The following is a 15722-nucleotide window of genomic DNA, read 5'->3' on the forward strand; positions in this document are numbered from 1 at the left end:
AATATAGTAATAATTATAAATTGAAAACTTACCACTGCAATTTCACCTAAATTGCACTGTTAATTATTGTTTTTAAATATTTGCAAAATTAAGTAAACTCTAAATCATTACATAACCTTACCGTTTGTTTTAAGTTCGCATTTATAGACTGGGGCAAAAAAAAAAAAAAAGACAGACGTATATCAAGGCCTGCTGGAGTATAGTAAACACAGAAAACATTTTAAAGCAACAATGTTGAAGATAGATATTTTTGTTTTACAAATTTGCCGTCATTGAACAGAAACCAAGATGGAGATTTCATTGTAACTAATTAGAAATTCCTCTTTCAGGTACGTAATAAACGATCTTCGCACAAAATAATGTACGATACACGAACGGTATGTTTTCTTTCAATTCTCGGAAATTAAAAAAGCTCAACTACGTTTCGCTTTTTCAAACTTTTCCTCGAACATGAAAACTTCAACATACCGCTCTTGTAACGCATATTACTATTTCCTTGGCAAAGGCGTCTTAATGAGGAAAAATCTAAATTTCTCCATTTCCATAAAAAGTAAGAAAATCTGTTTATATGTCAATATAAAATTTAATTTCTCAGCATGAAAATAAACCATGATTTTGATCATTGGGTGAAAGGGTTTCGGAGCTACAACAGTTTAAAGTTGCTAATTTTATGAAAATACGATAAATTTAAATATTTTTAATTTAAACACTATGAAGTTCTGATGCCTCAAACTTTGCACAAAGCATTGTATCACAGATCTCTACGTACAAAAAAAGTATCATTGTATTTAGAAATTGTAAGGTCAATTTTCTCTATATTTCGGTCGATTTGAGTTGGAACAGCTCAAAGGAAACATGAAAATGCGTCTGATTGGTAGTGTCACTCACCATCGTCGCCCCGCTCGCCCTTGGTGCTGATGCCTTTGGGCCCGCGCGGTCCTGGCAGTCCAGGCGTCCCCGGCTCTCCTGGAGGTCCGATGTAGCCAGTGCTGCCGGGCTGTCCAGGGATTCCGGCCAGACCTCTGTCGCCGGGAGGACCTGCAATACGCACATCGGTAAGTCGGCTGCGTGCATGCTCCCAATCATGGAGCTGACCAATCAAACCAGACTAAACCCACTCAGAAGAACAGACAATCAAACACACAGGCCTGAGTAGCAAGAGGATGAAGACGTTCAAAAGGAAACACAATGGCAGTTCGAGTGAAACAAAAGGATCTTCCAATAATCCAGCAGAACCAGTCTTTCTACGTCAACAGCAATGTTTAATGGAGCGTCTCCATAAATAAGTTGCTGAGCATGCTTAAAAGAATTAACCATCCATGCAAGAACAAGTTCATCAGTTCTTAAAACAAATAAGAACCATCTGCACTGTTAAGTCTAAGTGTTCATCAACTTAAACGCCCAATTTTGTCTTAAAATAGTTCATTATTATTTATTTTAGTAATTTTTGTCATTCTTAAAGACATTACGGCTTGATTATAAGAAAGGAACTTGATTTGAGCAGAATTACAGTCAAGGCACATAGGTACAGGTCTTTCCTTGTTTTCGTCTTAAGGGGACACTCAACTTAAAAATTGGAGAAAAAGTGTCATAGAAATGAAAAATTAAATCTCTACACTAATTTACGTCACAGAACTATATCAATATGCAGAATTCTTCCCCTATTCATTGAGAAGTCACAGTCAAATGCACAAAGCCAAAAAATAAAAAATGATAATTAAAAGTGATATTTCAATTAATGATTGATTAAAAATTGAAATATTTTTTATTTTGAAAAGTATTGGAACTAATGAGCTGAGATTTTGCATGTTACTTTCCATGTGTATATTAAACTTTTTCTCTAAATTTGAAAAAGATTGGTCAAATAGGAAAAAAGTTCCAAAATATAGTTGAGGTGTCCCCGTAAGACAGTTACGTACAGATACGGAATTAAAATTTTAAGCGAGTCTTGACGGGAGTCCTCCTGTATGTAGGCATTGTAGGCAACAATTTCACACGATTGTTCCACAAATAACATAGATTATATATACACAGAGACTCTTGTTTACTGCACATGCGCAGTGTGTTGGAAGCGAAACTTTTACAATAAGGGAGCTCCAAATTTTATTTCCGTATCTGTACATAAAATATTCTTAATTATCCGGCTATTCTCAATCCGAAAGCCTATTGCATACTGAAGTCTTGTCTCACTTCTTACCAACATTCGCGGTTTTAGGTATATTAATTATTAGTTGTGCCGGTGGTTTTGTTGTTTTTCTATGGCACCAATATAGTCACCAATTATTGCAAAAAAATCTATTTCGTAAAATGCTTACTCTCTAAGTTCGTAAAACTCTTCTATTTGTCTCTGTCCATAATTGAAAATTTGTACTTGAAATCTTACATAGTAGGGCCTATATTATTAATTGTTGGAAAATAAATAACTCATGGCTAAGTCCTGTGATTGAGATAGGTATTATATTCTTTTTAGAAACAAATAGATGTATGTATGTATGTATGTATGTATGTATGTATGTATGTATGTATGTATGTATGTATGTATGTATGCATAATGCCATTAATTTCAGGTGGTTATTCTTTGAGATATTTCAAACAAAAAACTTTAATACAATTTTGCTAGTGTTTGCTTCCTTTTCGAAATAAAAATTGTTTTATATGTATGAAACATTTCATAGCGTGTTTTGGGAAAAACACTGATTTAATTCCAAATATGTTCAGTCAATTTATGAAAGCAGTGTATTATGATAATAAATGATTAAATAATTTTAGTTTTGTCCTTTAAATGTGCAGAAATTTGATACAAACAAATGTAACTTTTCGTTCTCCAAAGGAATTTTACAAAGTTACATAATTCTTTCAATCGTTTATTATCATAATACACTGCTCTCTTGAAGTGACTGAACATGTTGGGAATTCAATCAATGGCTTTCCCAAAACACGCTATGAAATGTTTAATATAGAACAATTTTTATCTCGAAAAGGGAGCAAAAACGATCAAAATTCTATTAAACCTTTTGTTTGAAATATCTCAAAGAATAAACCCCTGAAATTATAGACATTACTTACGGTTCATCCTGTATATATCATGTCGCTCAAAATGCACGTATCAATATGTAGTACTGACATATCTATAATCTTTCCGCTGTAAGAAAAATCCTAATATAAACAATAGCACGTGACTGAAGTGAGGCTTCATTGGCTACTATTTGGCGCCATAGATTCTCAGTACGTGTTCCCGCCTACTGTTGTACATTTTTTCATGTTAAACATTTCCCGTTACTCGTCAAGTAGGCCTAACCTCACTACTATGCATTCGTTTGCTTAGGAAACATTTACTTTATAATTACTGTATTAAATTATTTTTAAGTCTCATGTCTTCACAATGGACAGTTGAGGATGCAAAAGCCATACTTCAGTACCACGTGCTTAAGTGAACAACTACGAGCTCAAGTGACGTCAGCTTGTTACAAGAACAGACTACCTTGGTATTATTGTTGGTATTCATCCGCGTTCATAGTACATAACAAAATATAAAAATAGTTTTTCTTTTACATAGCATTTTACATATGAGTAAAGTGAAATGTTTAATCGTATTTAACAAATGGAATTCAATGTTTTATTTTCAAATAATACAAGATTGTGGTTTCCAAATACGAACTATATTTTTCCTGCGTCATGTGAGTGTTTCGACTGGGAGCCAATCACGGGTATGACAGTAACGTGCTTATGTTTACATTAGGATTTTTCTTACAGTAAAACAGTATATAAAGACTGAGATATTGCAAAAAAAAAAAAAAAAAAACACTGTTTAGTAAGATGTAACAACAATACCGGGTGATTCAAAAGTCCGTACAAAAATTTTAAGGAATGGCAGAGGAAAAGCACCACAAATATTTCCGTCAGACAACAGGGAAAATCACTTTCTGGACGGCCTCGTAATTGCGGTCGAGTGGCTAAAATTTGTATAAGCACTTCTTTTGACATTATTAACATGGTGGAAGAAAAAAAATTAAATTTTTTATCTGCCCCCATCAGAACGTTTGCTTGTCAGCTGAGGACGATGTACAGTACATGTTAACGACAAGCAGAAAGGACGTGCTGCTATGTCCTATTTCACAAAAAGTTTTTTTTTTCTATTCTTCGCTGTTCTGACGTGTTGTACACTGCAATTTGACGTTTTTTCTTTATTTCTTAGCCCATGAAAAAATTACACATAATTTGGTGTATAAATGAGAAGGTCCAAAAAAAAAAATCATTCTTCACTGTTAAAAAAAGATATTTTTACTTGTTAACAGTGCTGAATGTGTTAATACACTATGGGCAATATTGAGCACAAATTTTGAATTCAAGTTCAATAGAACATTTTTTTTTCAACATTTAGTGAAAATGGAGCTCCCTCCTTTTCGTTGCAAGCTCTCCACCTTACGATAACAAGATGAGGCCTAAGATTCACCATGGATTACCTGACATTCGCCTTAGTTTGGGAAAACCTCGGAAGAAACTCAACCAGGTAGCTAATCAGCTCAACCGGGAAACGAACTCACACCCGAGGAGCCCAGGGATCAGCAGGCAGACGCGCCTGTCGTCTGAGCTACGCCGGTGGCCTACTTTTAAGCAATTATATGGGACGTCATAGAGAAAAAGAAGAAAAGCTAATAAACGTCATAAATGAAGAGTTCAGTCCAGCTCAACCAGGATGAGGAGGCTTTATTATGAATCTTTGGCACGGCCAGTCCTGGTTTATGACGGCCGCGTGAGAAACACATGAGGCGAGACTGACAGCTGCAAAGATGAAATTTATAAGTCCGGCTGTAGACATACTGAATGAACTGAAAGTGCAGCTATTACACCACACAGAATGAAACGGAAGCAACTCTGCGAAGAATGGAACCAGGAAGATTGCCAAGACGCTTATCAAGTGCAGCAGGAATACTGCAGGAAGAGACAGTGCGAGGGACCAGCAATTACAATATGGTTATTATTATTATTATTATTATTATTATTATTATTATTATTATTATTATTATCGTCATTATCATCATCATTGTATATATAACCGGTTAACAATGCTCAAGCATCTTTCTGTGCCCAAATTTTTCTTCTCCATTCTGCTCTATCTTCCCAGTCTTCTTCATTATTATTATTATTATTATTATTATTATTATTATTATTATTATTATCATTATCATCATCATAATATATATAACAGATTAACAATGTTCAAGCATCTTTCTGTGCCCAAATTTTTCTTCTCTATTCTGCTCTATCTTCTCAGTCTTCTTCATTATTATTATTATTATTATTATTATTATTATTATTATCATTATTATTATCATAATATATATAACAGATCAACAATGCTCAAGCATCTTTCTGTGCCCAAATTTTTCTTCTCCATTCTGCTCTATCTTCCCAGTCTTCTTCATTATTATTATTATTATTATTATTATTATTATTATTATTATTATTATCATAATATATATAACAGATTAACAATGCTCAAGCATCTTTCTGTGCCCAAATTTTTCTTCTCCATTCTGCTCTATCTTCCCAGTCTTCTTCATTATTATTATTATTATTATTATTATTATTATTATTATTATTATTTATATTATTATCATCATCATAATATATAAAACAGATTACCAATGTTCAAGCATCTTTCTGTGCCCAAATTTTTCTTCTCTATTCTGCTCTATCTTCTCAGTCTTCTTCATTATTATTATTATTATTATTATTATTATTATTATTATTATTATTATCATCATCATCATCATAATATATATAACAGATTAACAATGCTCAAGCATCTTTCTGTGCCCAAATTTTTCTCCTCCATTCTGCTTTATCTTCCCAGTCTCTGTTGTTGTTGTTGTTGTTATTATTATTATTATTATTATTATTATTATTATTATTATTATTCAGATACAGAAAGGAAGACTGCAATACGACTAATTAAGTGATGTGTTATGGAACAAAAATATAATAAAACATATCCAACTGCAAATTTATAAATCAATTATTCGAAGTAGGTAATTTAACATATGGATCAGAAACATGATACTTAAATAAAGACTGCTTAGTACAGAATGGACTATTTAAGACGCTCCACAAGACATTCTAAATTGTGCGGGGAACTAGAAATTAGGCTATAAGAATAGAAATGAGAGTTGAAATTTCAATTTTAGAGTTTGTGAAATAATAAGCAGTTAGAATGGTATGGGCATGTTCAACGAATGCCAGATCAACGGCTACCGAGAAAGATTCTAGACTGGAAGAGGAGAGAGAGGTCGTACCAGAAGCACTTCGATGGATGATATTAGAAGATGGATGAGAGAAGAAGGTTTAGAAGAAATCGACTGGGAAGACGGAACAGAATGGAGAAAGAAAAGTGAAATAAACTTTGGACACAGGAAAGTGTATTTGCATTGCATACCTGTTCATGGTGATGATTTTTTTATGTTTTTATATTTTTCCTTGGTCATTTTACAATGCTTTATCAACTGCTATGGTTATCTAGCGTCTGAATGAGATGAAGATGATAATGCCAGCGAAATGAATCCAGTGTCCAGCGCCGAAAGTTACCCAAGATTCGATTGAGGGAAAACCCCGGAAAAAAACCCACCAGATAATTATCAGCCCGATCGCAACTCCAGAACAGCAGGAAAACGCGCTACCGCCTGAGCTACGCCGGTAAGCTTCAGAAATGGTAAACCTTATGCATACGTTTGGAATGGAAATGGGATTTGGAAACGAAGTACAAAGATGAACCCCTGCATCGCAATTTACTCAATTTTACTTGTTGTGAAACTTTATTCACTTATACATTTGTATAGTAAATACTCGGTGCTGTGGCAAAGATAACAACGCTGTAGCAGAGACTATCTGGTCCGCTGACACATCATCATCATCATCATCATCATGGACCGTTTAAGTTTAGCTTCATCAAAATACACTTGATGTGCCCAGCGTTGTGCAGGTTTTCCTCCATCTTGGTGCCCTCTAGGAATGCCTACTTTGGTAAACCTGTTGGTTCAATTCTTTGTACTTGATCTAACTAATTCCTTTGATATATAGTATATCTTCCACTATGTTTGAAACATAATTTTTTCACGAAATCTGTAGCTATCTCTCTTTTTATGGAGTCTGCTCAAACCTAAAAGCGGACGTAAAATCTCATTTGGACTGCTTGTAATTTGCACGTATATTTCTGTGGCCCGGAGGAAAAAGGTCTTAAGTAAAAATTTTATACTTTTCAGGAGAGCAGTAGAAAGATTGCAATTGGTGTTGATTATAGATTTTTTTTAATTAAGAGGTTTTTCCGGGATATTATTTCTTTATATTTATTCTAAAATAGATCATTGATTAAAGTTCTCGTTAACACTTTGTTAAAAACATAAAATTTACTCTGTCACACGTTAAAAGTGTTAAAATTGTTTAAAAAGGTATTTACCTTCGACAGACGGCCCGTTTCGACGCTATTTGAGTGTTCAAGAGACACTGAAGACGACGACAAATAGCGTCGAAACGGGCCGTCTGTCGAAGGTAAATACCTTTTTAAACAATTTTAACACTTTTAACGTGTGACAGAGTAAATTTTATGTAAAATAGATAATGTTGCTCATTTAACAATTTTCTTGATTATGTCCAAAAATAGCCGCACTTAAGCCATTTTAAGACTAGAACCCAAATTGAGTAGAAGGGACTATTTGAACATAGGATCTTTTTCATGTCAAAACAAATCAGAAATGTAAATTATTAGGAATGCAAAATAGGTCTTAAACAAGTATAGGACTGTTTACCTGGTGCTTAAAGTTTTGAAAGCAAAGGGCATTAGTATGTGATAAAATACCTAAAATACGAATTAGACCTTTTTAATAGGGAAGTATGGAAAGTAAACATGTGATGGTTTGTAAGGAATAAAGTATTAAATATTCTTAAGTCCTTTATCCTGTGTGTGCTCCAGTCAAAAAGTACTTAGGGCATTTGGTAACGCTCTATAAATCCAGTCAGGAGTCTTACTTGACTTTAACCATTTCACCAGATTGTAGAGAATTGCTTCCGTTTTCAGAATATATAAAAATCTCATCTTCACAAAAAATTGACTTAGATCTTTTTCCTCCCAGCCACAGATTTGTAATAAGAGATCCAGCTTTTCAGCTACCTCAGCGAGAAAAATGGTCCATCATAGATCTGCTGGGATGGCAAAAATCAGACCTTCCGTGGTTGTGCACACAACACAAAGGCTTGTCTGTCCCTGCGATGACGGCATGCTCTAGGTTAGATCTCGGATTTTTCATTGGACACAGTCCTCTTTGGCTACCGTGTCCAAGAATAAAATAGTATCAAAGGAAAGGAACCGCATATATTTTTCTTTTCTTTCTTTTCGCTGAGAATCGGGGAATTTATGCGTCCCAAGAATTATTTTCGGGACGTAGATCTCGATTTCCGTACGTTCCCGGAAAATTCGGGACGTATGGCAACATTATTTTATTTGAAATCAAAAGCATACACCAACAATTAACTCCAAATCAAGTTACCGATTTTTCTTCGTGAATATTGAGACGATTCTGTCCGACGCCGGGGTGGTATCCGGTGTGGCTTAGTGGATAAAGCATCAGCACGTAGAGCTGAAAACCCGGGTTCAAATCCCGGCGCCGGAGAGAATTTTTCTCCGTTCCATTACTCTTTCATCGTATGATGACGCAGAATATCTGCATGAAAATATCATATGTACTTCGGTACATTAAATAATATATGCGTAAATCACTTGTGATTTAAGACGGCGCTCATTCCGTCGGACCCGGCAAACTAGTCACTCATAACGAGTGCACCTCAGCACATGTGTGGACTTCGGTCCTACGTTCATAGACATCTTGACGTAGTGCAGAGGGCGGCCACTACAGGGAACTCAAGAGTTGGAACTTAAACTGAGACGATTCTGTCCGACGCCGGGGTTGTATCCGGTGTGGCTTAGTGGATAAAGCATCAGCACGTAGAGCTGAAAACCCGGGTTCAAATCTCGGCGCCGGAGAGAATTTTTCTGCGTTCCATTACTCTTTCATCGTATGATGACGCAGAATATCTGCATGGAAATATCATATGTACTTCGGTACATTAAATAAATAATATATTAAGTTGACAAACGAAATAGTACAGATCGTATGAAAGGAAAAATGATTTCTTCATACAGAATTATTTCTATTCTTCGTTCTAATTTCAGTCAAGTTTCACTGCCTCTAACACAGAAGAATCATAATACACTACGAGGTAAAACAGCTCCTCCTTTTCTAATGAACTTAGTTTACTATTAGTCTGCTGTCATGTGGGTAATTGCCCACAAAAAAGAAGTTGGATTTTGAAAATTTCTTTTGTTTCCCTCGAACTGCTAACATAACTAATAGCCTACCCTCCTTGGGACTGGTTTGGTCAGTACGTACCTATAGGTCCCTGGTGGCCCTCGACGCCGTTCCTACCCTCCTCATCCAGGTTGGGGTTGTACACGCCGGGCTCTCCTTCAATGCCCTGCACTCCGGGAGGCCCAGGCCTGCCCGGTGTGCCCGAGGGTCCTTTCAATCCATCCTCGCCGGGCTTGCCGGCGTAGCCCGGAGCTCCCTTGGCTCCCTTCGCTCCGCTGGGGCCCGGAGGACCCTCTTTGCCCTGTTTGCCGCGCTGTCCGTCCGCGCCCTGCTCCCCTTTCATGCCCTTTGCCCCGGAAATTCCGGATTGCCCCTGAGGACCTTTAGGACCCACCTCGCCCTTGAGTCCACGAAGACCCAAATCCCCGTAGGTGCCCTTCGTGCCTTTAGGCCCTTTCCAGTTGTAGACGGGCGGATGCTCTACTGCCTCTTCGCCGTCGTAGACCAGTTTCCCAGGGGGCCCGGGTTCGCCCTGCTCCCCCTGTTCACCCGGCATGCCCGGAAGTCCGTACTTGCGATCTCCTGGGTCTCCGCGCTCTCCCTCCAAGCCCGGCGGTCCATAGGGACCCTGCGGGACACAAACAGTGGTCAGCGATCCGGGCGACTCGTAGAGACACGCTCAACTCCCGCAGAAATGTACTCACCGGAAATCCGGGCGGACCTGCTGGTCCAGGAAGTCCTGGGCGGCCGTCGTAACCAGGAAGTCCCTGCAAGGGAGACAATAACACTCAACTGAAGTCGGAACTTCCCTTACTCAAGCGCACTTCGGGAAATACAGCATTTAATTTTTTTTTTACGATAGCAACTGTCTAGAAATAAAGAAAATGGACTGACAAATTAACTTCTACAACATGGCATCAAAACACCCTTGGAGAGAAAATATCGTGAAGGAAAACTGACGTACGGAAATTTACCTTGCAAGAATTCTCCAGGAGGGTTTTGTAAGGGCTCCCAAGCGTACTCACCACTGTGCCGGGCCTTCCGGACAACCCACGCTCTCCCTTCACCCCTTTGCTGTTGACGCCGCCATCGCCCGGGTCGCCAGGGATTCCGGGGGGACCCTCTCCTCCAGGAAGACCTCTGCCGCCGTGCTGGCCGGGGTACCCTCGCGGGCCCGGGCTGCCGTCGGTGCCGTTGCATCCGTCCAGGCCGTGGGGGCCGGACAGACCTTCGTCGCCCAGGAGCCCCTGTTTGGAAACACAACACCATCAGCAAGCTTCCTATCGCAGGCGGCACAGGCTGTGCGTGGGATGCTTTCCCCCTCGTTACTTTATGGCTGCAATTAAACCGCGCGGCCTCATTGTGCTCAAAGCAGCAAGACTTGAGCAAAAACACCACAAGAAATCGGATTGCTTGCCTCCTTTCGCTCCATGTGGTGCGGGTTGAGCTGGAATGGGGTTAGTTCGACATTAAAGCAATTCTACGAACAATGTGCTCATGACATCACTTGCCGTTTCGGTACCGCTTTTCATGTGAATTCTGTAATAAACTGTACGAGGGATATTAAATTACCTTCCTTGTAATTGCAATATTGCATTTTCTTAACGAGGTTTCTGAATTTCCAAACAATGACCAGGTCTAGTATAGACATCTAATGAGGTTTGGTATGCCAGATGTTGCATCAGCTTTTGCATCTTAATCTTGGAACTCTTTATGAACGTAAGACGTCAGCAGTAACTCGAATAAGTAGGCCTATTTATAGGTAATGTTATTTGGTTACCAACATACACCAAGCAGGCGTACTCGGAGAGTGATCATTTTATTGTACTTGGTTATTTAACGACGCTCTTACTAAGTTATTTAGCGTCGATGGGATTGGTAAAAGCGAGATGATGCCGAAGATTCGCCATAGATTACCTGACATTCACCTTAGTAGGGGAAAACCTCAGAAAAACTTATCTATGTAATCAACCCCACGCGAGAATCGAATCCACGTCCGGTTCGGAAGGCAAGGGTCTTAGTCGATTGAGCTATGCCAATGACTGACAATGTTTTATATGATAATAGTCGCTTTTATACAAAGATAGGGATATGGCTACAATCTATTATTAAAAAAACGGGACATGACTACTCATACAAAAAAACAAGTTATGATCAGTTTTTTTTTAAGAAAGGACGGAACATGGTTAAATGTATCAGAAACGGGTCATCACTACAGTTTGATTCAGTAAAAAGAACAAATGGGAGCAAATATTGTTCATAAAAAGAGACACGACCATAGTTTAATTTAGTAAAAACAGGAGAAGACCAAAATAATAGTTTTTGAAAAAAAAAAAGTGGCATTGTTTCAGAAAGAAAGGGATTTTCCATTCCTTGTGGACACTTGAAATCACTCCTGTCTTTCTTTGCAACAGGCAATATTTTAATCCAGGACACCCTATAAATCGATTATTAAACTTTGTTAGAATAAGGTTTATTTATAAATGAAACCGTCGTTTAATCCACAAATCAGTGAAGTGCATTTATTATTAACCGTTAATATAAACCATCATTATGTCCTTCTTCAGGCCCTCTATATAAAATTCAGAACAAAATCCTGTGTTATGGATTTCCTGAGTAACTTAACTAGTCTCTTCAGTTTCTCCGGCATTGATAGAGAGGCAAACAAAAACCCTTTGTTTTAGATAACCCTGTATTATTATTGTGTAATCGATCTGCAGCTTTCTCTCAACAATTTCCGAAAAGAACGAAATAATGCAAAATAAATAATGAGATTCGTTAACATTCTGAAAGAAACTGTTACCAAAGCAACCGAAAAAAAAGTGCCGTAAGCCAAACTCCATTATTTTGCGAATGTATATTTTCACGTAAGCTTAATTCTTAGCGAAGTTCCAGCCAATTCAAAAATCGCCTGACTTCTGAATGCCTCTATACTCTATTCATAACGAAAATAATTTGAAGATATAAAATTTCAAGAATTATTTTGATTAAGTGTAAATTATGGGGCGCATTCTTCAGAATTAATGAGTCACGCTGGAACATGATTATGCTCGCACATAACTGAAAAATACGTCATTAAAAATTATCTAAATAACACAATCTTGTTGAAGTGCATTAACACTGATTTTAACATGTAAAAAGAAAAATACTATGTCAATAAAAGTATTTTAAAAAGCCCCAATATCTGATTTTTGCCTTTTTAATCATGATTAGTAGCCATGTCAGGCAGTAATCGTAGAATATTAAACATTTTACAGCACAATTTAAAAGAAAAAGTAAGTTACAGAGTCGCTTCCTTTCACATTGCATTAAATCATTTCACGTTTCTAACCTCAAACGTTTTTCAAAATTACATTTCAATGTAACGCTTGCCTCTTATATTCCAAAGGGATAATGTAATGCTCAGATATGAAGATGAGTGAAACTATTTTCGAATAATTGCGTATTATATAGCCAACTTAACAGAACTAACTTACCGGAATACCGGGGGCTCCTCGGAATCCTGGGGCACCGGGATCACCCTGGAAGCAAATCAGACAAATTAATAACAGCGTCACAACGAGAAGAACTTGAGCAGGGGTAGCTAGTGCTCTGTTGCAACAAGAGAATACGAGTATTTACTGCATTAAGGAAAGATTAATTATGTGGAATACTTCTCTTCCCAATGTAGTATAAACATACTAACATTGCCATTGCTCATAATCAGTAGCACAGACGAAAATATAATATAGAGCAAACATTTAAAACAGATTTTAAGACAATATAGGGCAAACATTTCAAGCAGATTTTAACACAATACAGGGCAAACATTTCAAACAGATTTTAACACAATACAGGGAAAACATTTCAAACAGATTTTAAGACAATATAGGGCAAACATTTCAAATAGATTTTAACACAATAATATAGGGTAAGCATTTGAAACATATTTTAAGAAATATAGATTAAACTTTTAAAACAGATTTTAAGACAATACAGGGTAAACATTTCAAACAGATTTTAACACAATAATATATAGTAAACATTTCAAACAGATTTTAACATAATACAGGGCAAACATTTCAAACAGATTTTAACACAATAATATTGGGTAATCATTTGAAACAGATTTTAAGAAATATAGATTAAACTTTTAAAACAGATTTTAAGACAATATAAGGTAAACATTTAAAACAAAACAGATTTTTAAGACAATATAGGGCAAACATTTAAAACAGGCTTCAAGACAACATAGGGTAAACATTTAAAATAAATTTTAAGCCAATACAAGGTAACATTTAAGGTATCCCCGTAATATGCCATGAAGGCACTTGGGGGGCATGGAGGTAGAGCCCCATGCTTTCCATGACCTCGGCACTAGAATGAGGTGGTGTGGTCGGCACCACGCTCTGACAAGACAGATTTTAATACAATATAGGGTAAACATTTAAAACAGATTTTAAGATAATAAAAGGTAAACATTTAAAACATGTTTTACGTCTGGCTTCCCAGCATCATTCATAAAGAGAAGCAGTTACGCAGAAGATCGGAGTTCATTACATCATGTTGACTGTAAAGCGGACAGTGTGCACTTGTCCTGTGGAGGTGGGAGGGCAGATAGACAGCTTTCTTTTGAGAGTGGTCAATGGTTTGTTTCTACAGGTAAGCCTATTGTCATTTTTCTTCTTTTTCTTTTCTATCTTCAGCTTTTTAAACTTATCTTTGAATTAGCTGATGCACTGAAAATTAAGCACGTTTTCGAGTACAGTACACAGATGCGAAGTATAGTGACTAATATTTCTGAATTTCAAGTGTTGTACAACTCCTACTTAAAGACTAGGTCTGTGTTTGAAAATATAGAAGAAATGGACAACATTTGGGAAGCGTGTTAAGGATTCACATAGCAGCCATGTTCGGCGCTATGAGCTCTCAGGTAGTGCCACTCCTAAACCACTTTGCAGACAAAGCAGTGATCACGTAAAGCTCGATAATAAAGTTAGCACTGCTGCACCAGCTTTATTACTATTAATATAATAGTAAATGGCTGCTACTCTTATTGCTAGTTTTATTACTTTTCATCGCATCCAGATGGCGCCACATAGATCACGTGCTTCCACAAGAACTCAGCCGAAGCATGAATTGTTTATGTTTCTGGATATAACATAAATGTAAGTTAATATGCCGTTTATTACTTCATTTTGTACATCATCTTGCGACCCCCGTCAGCTCATTACGCGTAACACTCGAGTTCTCTTTATCAAACGATATCAACTGTACGTCATGGATTAAAAAAAAGGCCATATAAATCTGTGAAATTCATAAGTAAAAGGAGAAATTTCCCCATCTGTCATTATTACAACTTCACAACACAATTTAAAACGAGGAAGAACATAGCAGAAGATAATTCAGAAGGGAAGGAGCTTGATGTTTTTACATTGCTGGTGACGTGAGAAAAACGTCAATATTTCTACTGTTCGACTACCTTCATCTCCAGGAGAAGAAGGGACTTTCCAAGAATCCTTCATTTCTCGATTGGTAATTCAGTGGCTGTTGAGGTAGACATGTTCTGTACACACGGAGAACATGTTGCTGTCAATTGGCTCCGTATTATCTGAGAAGAAACTGGCTACTGAAGGATGCACTGGAAGGAATGGTGAACGGGAGAAGAGTTCGGGGCAGAAGAAGATATCAAATGATAGACGACATTAAGGTCGTCTGCGATACAACGAACTTTTCTGTTGATTTTCGAGTTCGTCATTTTTTTCCGGTTATTTATATGCTTATTTAAGTTGTGTTAACTCTCGCTAGTGGTTTTATATTTTATTTTATCCGTCTTAGTATTTATTTTATTATTGTAAATATTTTTGTTTTATCACTATTATTACTATTATTACTATTATTATTATTATTATTATTAACTTATTATTAATTAATTATTTTGTATTACTATCTTTGTATCATCTCCGTCACGATTATTCTATTATTATTATTATTATTATTATTATTATTATTATTATTATTATATTTACTATTATTTCTATCATCAGCATTATTATTCGATCTTTGTAAAATTTATGTAGACTACTGGACTGTACCCGAGCACGAGCATATGCTCATTTCGGGTATCTATTCATATGTATTCATTTCAAATGTAAATTGTAAATAAATTTGAATTTGAATATGCGGAGACTAAGAGGAAGGCAGAAAATAGGAAAGACTGGAGAAATCTGGTTTGCAGTGAAATACCTACCCAAGGGCATAACACTGAATGAATGAATGAATGAATGAATGAATGAATGAATGAATGAATGAATGAATGAATGAATGAATGAATTGTTTATTTAGTAGGTTATTTTACGATGCTTTATCAACATCTTAGGTTAT

General features: G+C 36.7%; 1 protein-coding gene across 2 annotated transcripts in view; it reads right to left on the reverse strand.

Moving 5' to 3' along the window:
• The window catches only part of LOC138714606 (collagen alpha-5(IV) chain-like), a 291605-nt gene that overhangs the window by 80681 nt on the left and 195202 nt on the right, over positions 1–15722 (reverse strand). For both annotated transcript variants that reach the window (XM_069846628.1, XM_069846627.1), the window contains exons 3-7: positions 12836–12880; positions 10385–10606; positions 10064–10126; positions 9441–9987; positions 889–1038 (exon numbers count right to left, since the gene is read on the reverse strand). In XM_069846628.1, the coding sequence (XP_069702729.1) occupies positions 889–1038; positions 9441–9987; positions 10064–10126; positions 10385–10606; positions 12836–12880 (1027 nt within the window). The remainder of the gene's footprint in view (positions 1–888; positions 1039–9440; positions 9988–10063; positions 10127–10384; positions 10607–12835; positions 12881–15722) is intronic.

This window comes from Periplaneta americana, chromosome 15 (genome assembly GCF_040183065.1).
Source record: "Periplaneta americana isolate PAMFEO1 chromosome 15, P.americana_PAMFEO1_priV1, whole genome shotgun sequence".
Lineage (NCBI taxonomy): Eukaryota > Metazoa > Arthropoda > Insecta > Blattodea > Blattidae > Periplaneta > Periplaneta americana.